This window comes from Phyllostomus hastatus, unplaced genomic scaffold (assembly GCF_019186645.2).
Source record: "Phyllostomus hastatus isolate PE091 unplaced genomic scaffold, TTU_PhHast_1.1 phas_contig_118, whole genome shotgun sequence".
Lineage (NCBI taxonomy): Eukaryota > Metazoa > Chordata > Mammalia > Chiroptera > Phyllostomidae > Phyllostomus > Phyllostomus hastatus.
In genome coordinates, this window is record NW_025333543.1 from 6916953 (window position 1) to 6927098 (window position 10146).

General features: G+C 42.6%; 1 protein-coding gene across 1 annotated transcript; it reads right to left on the minus strand.

Moving 5' to 3' along the window:
* Positions 1–3025: 3025 nt before the first annotated feature.
* LOC123824591 (phosphoglycerate kinase 1-like) lies at positions 3026–4288 on the minus strand. The gene is given in 1 exon segment (XM_045847832.1): positions 3026–4288. A coding segment is annotated over 1 exon segment (1251 nt). The 3' UTR covers positions 3026–3037.
* Positions 4289–10146: the final 5858 nt, after the last annotated feature.

A 10146-nucleotide genomic window follows, 5' to 3' on the forward strand; every position in this document is an offset into this window, starting at 1 on the left:
TAGGGTATCAGTTAGGCAGCCATTGCTCTGCTTCCTTCATATGTAAGTATTAATCACGATATCTTAGTTATAGTGATTAACTCAATTATTCACTCTTTTGACATGTATTTTTGGGTGCCTATTATCTATCAATTCTGTCTAGGTCCTAAGGGTATAGGGATGAAGAAGAGAGATTAATCCTTTCTTTCCTGGAGCCCATAATCTAGTGAGGAGAAACAGATAATACAGAAGTAAGCATATAAATAAATATGATAATTTCAAATAATTATACACAACAGCAAGAAAAAGAAACCAGGACATGGGACAGAGAATGACTGAGGCAGAGGGTACTATTTATACTGGGTGATCAGGAAAAACCTCATTGAGAATGATGAGAAGGGGCCATCCATTAAGAGATCTGGGGTAGAGAGTTGTAGCCATAGCAGTGAGGGCAAAACCCTAAAGGGGAAAAAGTGTAGAGGAAAAAAAATGGCTGGTGAGGCAAAAGGGTAGTGTGCTAGATAGGGTGAAAAGGAGCTGGGTTGGTGAGGAAGCGGAGGCTCAATCATGTAAGTCTTGAACAATGCTAAACAACATGCATGTTGTTCTAAGTGCAATGGGAAGCTGTTGAAAGATTTTAGGTGTGAAAGTGACATGATGTGATTTATGTTTTCAAAAGTTCACTCTGGCTGTTGTGGAAGTATAAATTGTAGTGGAAGCTTAGAGACCATTTGAACAGTAGTCCAGGTGAGAAATAATGGTAGCCTGGTCTTGCGGTTTGACAGCATAGTTGAAAGAGATTGTAGATACGTTTTAGAAAGAGAGCTAATAGTATGTGCAAAAGGGAGATAGATTTTGATATATTACCACTGGCTGGATTATGATGCTATTTTACTAAGATGAAGGAGCACTTGAGGAATGAGGGAATTTAAGAAGTCTATTTTGGAGAAATTGATTAGGCTACTGCTCCTGAGGCAGAGATGCCTCTGAGTTCCCAGGCAGCTTCTCTTGGGTTGGCAACTCGAGGCATTTGCTCTGTCATATCCCTGGTATCTCCTGGCCTGTGTGCTCCTGAGCCCAAGGTGTCCAGGCACTGCCTCAGAGTCACTGGACCTTCAGACTGGCTCACAGTCCATGCCCCAAGAGGATGGCTTCACGAAGCACCTGCAGAACTTCAGCCACAGCCAGTGGTGTGGGGGGATCTTCAAGCAGCTGGGTAAACCCACAGTTAAATTTCCTGAACAAGTGGTAGATAATCTTCCCTCTGATGTAGCCACTGACCTTTATTATGGATGGGCCAGTGTTGGAAGTGGAGATATCCATAAGATGGTGATGAACATAGGGTGGAACACATACTACAAGAATACAAAAACATTCATGGAACTCCTATCATGCAAACCTTCAAAGAGTAGTTTAATGGGGAAATCCTCAATGTGGCTATCATTGGCTATGTCAGATCAGAAAAAACCTTTTATTCTCTAAAGTCACTTACTTCAGCAATTCAAGATGATATTAAAGAGGCTAAGAAACAAGTAGATTTATCAGAACATTTGAAACTCAAAGAAGACCATTTCTTTCAGGTTCCTAAAAGCAAAATAATGAATGGCTACTAATGAAAAATCATCTTATTTATTACTACTATTTTCTAGTATTTTACTGCTCATAACTATGCAGTCTCATCTTGGTTATATTTAAAAAACCAAACATTTTCCTACAGCTATGAATTAAACAGTACCATGTAATTTTCATTATGTTTCAACTATTCAGTAAACCCATCATGCTACATTGCTAAAAAGATCCATTTTAAAAATCAAGATACTTTTAATGTAATATGTTGACTAAAATTTACCAGTAGAAATCTCTTAAGTGCCTTATATGGGAAATTAAATGTATATAGCTATGGGTAAAAGGCAAGTAACTAGTTTGAGGTGAAAACTAATTCACATGATAAAATTCTAGCATGTATGTACTTGTATAACGTGCTGCTAAACAGAGAAGACTTTAGCCTTTAGCCTGAACTCTTTTAGCCTTTTCTTATTTGGAAAGCTCTTTATCTGTCTTTTAATTATAAATGATAGTCTTTCTGGGTACAGTAATCTTGGTTGTAGGCTGTTGATTTTTATCAATTTGAATATTTTGTGCTAATCTCTTCTGGCCTGCAAAGTTTCTGTTGAGAAATCAGCTGACAGTCTTATGGGATCTCCCTTGTAGGTAATTAACTGTTTTTCTCTTGCTGTTTTTAAGATTCTCTATTTGTCTTTAACCTTGGCACTTTAATTATGATGTATCTTTGGGTTTACCTTTTTTTAAGGATTGTCCGTACTTCCTGGATGATGAGTGTGTGTCTATTTCGTTTACCAGGTTAGGGCAGTTTTCAGTTATTTGTTCCAATAGGTTTTCAATCTTTTGCTCTCTCTTTTCTCCTTATGGTACCCCTATGATATAAAAGTTTTTATGCTTGATGTTTTTCCAGAATTTCCTTAAATTATACTAAATTTTATGGGTCCTTTATGTTTTTTCTGTTTTGATTGGCTATTTCCTATTATTTTGTCTTTCAAATTGCTGATTTGATCCTCTGCTTCATCTAATCTGTTGTTGATTCCATTTAAAATATTCTTTTTTTAAACTTTTATTATTTATTTATTTAATAGATCTCCAACTTCCTCTCCCTCCCTCCTCACAGCTGGAATTTTATCTTGTTTTCATGTACCAAAACAACGACAATGCTCATCAGAGTCAGCTACTCCAAGAAGAGGATTAAGCTAACAGGTTAACAGGCAAAATATAAATATATGCACTCTAGAATGCACAATGGTTTAGACACTAGGAAATGCAGATGGGATCCTGAAGAATGTAGCCAGATCCAGGGTGCAGTGAAGGTGAGCTGATGTGCCGCTGCCATGTGGCTGTGTTAGGTGTTCCTGGGCTGCATCTCTCGGCCACTAGTAGCTGGATCTTGCCGGGGTGGGGGAAGACTGTAGCTAATACCAAGTAGAAACGCGGAAAGCACTAAGTGGAGTTACAGGGTGCGCCCAGGAACCAAAAGGTGGGAAAAGTACTAAACATTGCTGAGAGCATCCACCCCAGGAAGGACTTTACCTTCCAGGAGCTCCAAGCTGGCACCACCCCCGGTGCTCACATGGCTGACTTTGTCCTCCGTGTTCCATTTGGCACAGCAAGTGGCAGTGTCTCCACCACCTGTGATGGTGATGCAGCCCCTGGAAGTGGCTTTCACCACCTCGTCCATGAGGGCCTTGGTCCCTCGGGCGAAAGCTTCCTATTCAAATACGCCCACAGGTCCGTTCCACACAATCTGCTTGGCCCTCGCGACAGCCTTGGCATACTTCTTGCTGCTCTCAGGCCCACAGTCCAAGCCCATATAGCCAGTAGGTATGCCAGAGGCCACAGTGGCTTGGCCAGTCTTGGCATTCTCATCAAACTTGTCGGCAGTGACGAAGTCAACTGGCAAGGTAATCTTCACACCGTTCTTCTCAGCTTTGGCCATCAGATCCTTGACAATCTTGGCTCCCTCTTCGTCAAACAGAGAAGTGCCAATCTCCATGTTGTTGAGCACCTTAAGGAAGGCAAAACTTATTCCACCACCAATAATCATCTCGTTGACTTTGTCCAACATGTTATTGATCAGCTGGATCTTGTCTGCAAATTTAGCTCCGCCCAGGATGGTCAGGAAGGGTAGCTCCCAGCTTTTTAAGGCCTTCGCAAAGTAGTTCAGCTCCTTCTTCATCAAAAACCCTCCGGCTTTCTGTGGCAGATTGACTCCCACCATGGAGCTGTGGGCTCAGTGAGCAGTGCCAAACGCATCATTGACATACACATCCCCTAGCTTGGAAAGGGAGGCTCGGAAAGCTTCTATTTTAGCTGGCTCTGCTTTAACCTTGTTCCCAGAAGTGTCTTTTCCCTTCCCTTCCTCCTCCACGTGAAAGCCTTTCTCCAGCAAGATGACAGACCCGGCAGCTGGGTCAGCACAAGCTTTCTCCACTTCGGGGCCCACGCAGTCCTTCAAGAACAAGACATCCTTGCCCAGCAGAGATTTGAGCTCTACAGCAACTGGCCCCAAGGAGTACTTGTCAGGCATGGGGACGCCATCAGGCCAGCCCAGGTGGCTCATGAGAACAACGGACTTGGCTCCATTGTCCAAGCAGTATTTGATGCTTGGGATGGCAGCCTTGATCCTCTGGTTGTTCGTTATCTGGTTGTTCTTCATAGGAATATTGAAGTCCACTCTCATGATGACCCGCTTCCCCTTCACATCCAGCTTGTCCAAAGTCAGCTTGTTAGAAAGTGACATCTTGGCAATAGAGCAGCAGCAGCGAGACCCCGATGGACCGCACAGCGAGGGAGATAGCAGCGAGTGTGATTTAAAATATTCTTAATTTCAGTTATTATATTCTTCATTTCTTACTGGTCCTTTTTCATGTTTTCTATATACTTTGTTATGTTTCCTACCTCTTTGTTGAGATAATAAATTCTTCCCTAAGTTCATTTAGCATCCTTGACATCAGTGTTTTGAACTCTGTATCTGGTTTATTTCTTGCCTCTATTTTATTTAGTTCTTTTTCTAAAGTGTTGTCATGTTCTTTCATTTGGGAAATGTTCATTTGTCTCTTCATTTGGCTTCCTCCCTGTGTGTGTTTCAATGTGTTAGGTAGATCTACTACTTTCAGTCTTGCCAGAGTGGCCTTATGCTGTAAGTATGCTGTGGGGCCCAAGGTGCAGTTCTTCTGCTCACCTAAGTTGGGTACTCCAGGAGTGTCTCTCGTGTGGGTTGTGTGTGCCCTCCTACTGGAGTGGAAACTTTATTGTTGTTGGCATGTGAGTGGGTGGAATTGACCCTCAGGCTGACTGGTTATGAGGACTGGCTAGGTGACAGAGTGCAGGCTGTTTTATATGGTTGACCCAAGGAGAAGGATTCACTTTAGTGGGGCTCTAGTGTCTGCTGAGTCCACCCTTTTCATGTGCCATTTGTGATTTTAACTCAGTGGTGCTCTGGTGTGGTCTAAAGTTGGCCCCCAGGTGTGTTGGTTCTGGGGCCTCTTGAGAGGGGTTCTGGTACAGGCAAAGGTCAGCTGATGCCTATGTCTGTTCTGGGGACCCTTGGTAGGAGCTACAAAGTGATCTGCAATTGGTAGCTGCCTATGCTGGACTTGGAAATGCCCAAGAATGGCTATGCTGTGAACTGAGGCTGGTTAACATTAATTCTGGAGCAAGAGGCACAGGGCATGCCTTGGCTAGTTGGCTTAGTTGGTTGAAGCATTGTGCCATGCACTAAAAGTTGCGGATTTGATTCCTGGTCAGGGCACATATAGGAGGCAACCAATCGATGTTTCTCTCTCTCTCTCTCCCTTTTCCCCTCACTCTAAAATTGATAAACATATCCTCAGATCAGGATTTAAAAAATAAATAAAAAGAGGTACAGAGCATGCCAAGGCCAAATGTTGCTCTTTTGGTGTTTGTAGACCTTTGAGAGTATTTAGGAAACCCTGCAGTGTGAGTCTAAGCTGGCTGCTTGTGTGGATTACCCTCTGAAGGAGGTTGGATGTGTGAAGTGGATTGGGCAGGGACTCAGACAATCACCAGAGTGGGGAGAGAGCAGTTGGGTGTCAAGGATGGTTGTTCTATAATTTAATTGTAATTTTGATGTGAACACAGCATTTAACTGCTCCTCCATCTTGGCCAGAAGTGAAGAGTTGTTTTTCATCTGTTAAACTTGAGGTGCTTAGGACATGAAATTGTCAAGTAGGCAGCTATTATATGTATTTGGAGTTCACAGAAAGATATAAATTTTGGAGTCTATAGATGTATTTAAAATAATAGGATTGGTTAATATTGCTTTGGAGGGAGTAGGGCAACAAAAGGAATAGGGCTCCAGGACTGAAACTGAGATAAGTAAATCTGAGCTGGGAAAAGAAGCCAGCAAAGGACACTGAGGAGTTTTCTACCTCAGTGACGTAGGTAGACTAACAGAATGGTATGGTGTCCCTGAAGCCAAGAGAATAAAGCTAATCAATGAGGGAAGAATGATCACCTGGTCAAATTCTATGGCAAAGTGGTACATAATTGAGGGCAGATTTAAGAAGAAAAAAATGGTGATTTTAAGAAGAGGAGATCAAGTAGAATGGAGAGGTGAGTAATTGACTGGAGTAAACTAAAGTAAGAATGAGGTGTGGAAGTAGAGGTTGTGCCTTTCAAGACATTTATGGTGTAGAAAAGAGAAATTTAACGTTGCTACTATTTACTGAGCTAGGCATGTTTTCATATATTATTTATAATTCTCACAATAACTCTATAAGGTATTTTAATTTTCATTCTTTAGATAATTAAACAGAACATGAAAAGAATAAGAAACTTTCCTAAAGCCATATTACTAGCAATGACAGGGTTGGGATTCAAGCCCAGGTCCTTCTTGGTCAAGGCCCTGTCTTATTCTATTATGCCATATCACCACTGGAGTAGCAGATAACCCCATCAGCATGATTTTCCAGAGCCTAAGAATACTCTCTCAGTATCTGTTCAGAAATATTTTTCCTGAGACTTAGTGTTCCTGAAATTTTGCTAACAGGGATTTGAAAATATATCCATTCTTGAAAGTTTTTCAGACTTCTGATATGAATTAAAATGTCAATAATCAAGGGAAAATGTATCATCCAACAGCTTCATGTGGATTCCTGTGGTTTTAAGTAGTGTCTATAAACTCATGACATCCCATTCTTCCTCTTGAACCTAGAACACTGCTTTGTGTGCTGGGTTCATAGTTCCAAGTTGACATTCAAATAGCTTACAGGCACTTAAAAATCAGCACATCCCAAATGGTAATCTTAACTTCCACAGCCCCTCTTCCAATGTGAGTAAGTAAATGGTGACATAGTTCTCTCAGTTGTCTACTGCAGAAACCTATTAGCCATCTTATAATTCTCTCTTATAATTTTCCTTATTCCTTACATTAGATCCATCAGGTTATGCTGGTTCTGCCTTTAAAAGAGACCTTATACTTGTCTGCCTTTTTCCATTTTCAGCATCCTACCTTTACTCCTACCTGTCTAAACTGGGTCTCTCCCACTCCATTTTCTCACCTATCACTGTTCACTTACTTCTAGCACTTATCCCATGCTATTAACATTTGGGTTATTTTTGTTTGTTTGTTTATATCTGCACTGTAGAATGTAAGTTCCATAAGGACAGGAACTTTATTATGATTACCATTGTGTCCCCAGTGTTTATCATGACTGGCACAATTAGTACATAGTAGATGCTCAGCAAATATATTGGTACTTGAATGAAAAAAATTAGCAAAGAAATAATTTCTCTCCAGGCAAGGAAATAGCCCCTGCCAACTGTGGCTGAAAAACCAAGTGACAAAATCCACATTCACCAAAGTCAGACTGTCCAGAGTTTTTGGGACACTGAAACTCTGGCTCTGGGCCTAGAACCCTTTCCATTTTCCTCTCCTGGTTAAGTTGTACATTTCTTTGTTATGACAGTAAACAAACAACAGCTAACTGTTTAGTAGTTTACAAAGCATATGCAGATTTGCTATTTTAATAAACTGCGAGATGGGGAATAGGTTTTACAGATAAGAATTTTAAAGAATAAGAGACTATGATACAGTGTTGATAAGGGCTGAAACCAGTGTTGGGCCTGCATCCCTAACTCTGGGTCTACTTTGTATTCCATGTGCTATACTTATATTTATAGGAAACTGATCTGCATGGCAATGGCGAATGTAGCCCAGCCTCTGAAAACCAGAGGGAGCAAGGCAGCACACAGGAACTGAGCTCACTGATCGATTTTCCCATGGGGAACCAGGCCTGCATTGTACTTAGGCTGCTTTGAGGCTTGTATTTTGCTAAAACTCCCTTACCCTGAATTGAGGCAGGAACTGTTTACTGCATATCTTTAAAGTAACTTCCTAAAGTCTGCACTAAACCTCCCAAGGATGGAGTGTAACCAGTTCAACCACTTTTTCCTCTTGCATTTGCAAACATCCTTTTCTTTGTAGTAAGTAGCAACATCTTCTTTGTTATCTGTAAAAGGTAATCACCTAAAGCTAACCTGTGCATAGTAAATGAGGACCATCCTCAATGTAATGTGTGCAGAAAAGCAATAAAAGCCTGTCCAGGCAGGGGTCGGGGCCCTCTCTCACTTAGAGAGTGGCCGTGCCATCCTTTTTTTCTACAAGACTTCTACAGTCAGTGTGAATTTGTTTGTTGCAGCCACAACACACAGACCCCACTGGTTGGAGTCTGCATCAATATTTTCTATTGAAATGATATCATACATAGTTTCAAAGTATAGCAATGTTATAAAGTCAATGTCAGGCAATTTGCCTAAGTAGGAACCTTTTGTAACTAGGCAGGCTAGGGTTTTGCTGCCTGTCTTTGTGTATAAGCGTAACACATAAATTTGTGGGAATAGAAGGAGGTTTTTATTAACAGGATACCCAATTTGAGGGGGCTGGGAACATTCTTGCTCTGAACCAAACTCTTCTACCAAACACAGAACTCCAGCCACCCCCAGGACCAGAGTCAACATCCAGCGTCCAGAAATCTCACCCCATCTTATCTGCCTTTTTGAGTCCCATGGAGGCTACATGAATAATTCTCCATCCTCAGGCATTCTCTCCCTCTCCCTCTCCCTCTCCCTCTCCCTCTCCCTCTCCCTCTCCCTCTCCCTCTCTCTCTCTTTCTCTCTTTCTCTCTCTCTCTCTCTCTCACACACACACACACACACACACACACACACACACACACTTACTTGTGGGTTCTAGCTTTGCAATTGCCTTGTGCAGTTTTCCTCTCTCTGCTGGGGTTTGGAGTGTGCTGCCAGATCACTCCAGATGGTTGTGCAGGGGAAGCTCCATCTGTGGAGGCCCAGCGGCTGAGGCTTCCTATACCCCTGGGTTTGAAGAACTTCTCTGGCTCGTGCCCCTCTCAGGGCGAGAGAGTGGAAACCACCCAGGACTCGTGTGGTGTGCTGCACAGGGTCACAGTGTCCTAAGGGCTGACACCCAGCAAGGCATGCCCCAGCATGGGATTCTGCCTCTGTGGAGTGGCTTCAGATCATGCAAGGCCTAAGCCATGAGTGTGCCCAGAGTCTGCTGGTACCAAAAGTGCTCCTGCCCGTGAAGGGCAAGGAAACTGGAGAGCACCTTTCCGTGGGTTCTGTTTTAAAATTTCCCCCCACATCTGATGTGCTGTGGGAGGTCCCTGCATCCACCAATTCTAGCGAATGTCCACCATATGCATCCTGCTTTTCAATCAATGTGGGCTCGTCACATTGCTCCTCCTTCCCCCTCCTCTGGCTGCCATGTTCCGCAAGGCAGGCAAGGGCTCCACTTGCAACATCTGGGCCTGGGGTGGGGTGTCATGTCCCCTGCTGTGGCTTGCTTACCTCTACGATACACATGTGTTTGGCCCTCCCGGCCCCACACAGCCTCAGTACAAACTCTCTTTGGTGGGCAGTGAACTGCTCAGCTTCTGGGGCCGTATATGCTGTTGACTGTTGCCTTAGGGAACAGCAGCCTCCTCCCAAAGTCCCTCCCCTCTTCATGACAGCATGGTCTTTGGCAGGCTGCTGCTTTGATCCACAGCCCTTGGCACTTCCTGGCTCCCCAACCCCAGGCACCCCTCTGGGAAAGTTCTTATTTGTTAATCTGAGTGAAGCATTTTGTGAAATGTTTGGCACATAGTAAGCTCCCAGTGAATGCTGGCTATTAAAAAGTGCCCGAGCCAGGCCTTGGACCTAGTTTTTCTGGTTCCAACTCCACTGGTCATCCTATCATTCAAGTTAGTCATACTCTTAGAAAGCAAATGGCAAGAAATGTCTTTTGAAGTGTTCTTTTTAGGAGAATCTGAGGCTAAAGATTTCTTTCGGCTAAAAGATAAGTACTTAATGTTGCTATATCTTATGAAATCATCACATAGAATGTATTTTGGCAGAGAGTATACTGAATTTCATCATATCAACATAATGAGTTATTTATTTTTTATCCTTTAGAATTTCAGACCTGGAACAAGTGTGGTCATGTCTTTTTGTTATGACACATGCTTGGACTTACTGTGTGTTAAAGGAGAAAGTTTCTCTTTCAACTTCAGATATTTATCATGACCTTAGAGGCTGCATCAATTATTATTAATTTTTTTTGTCTCT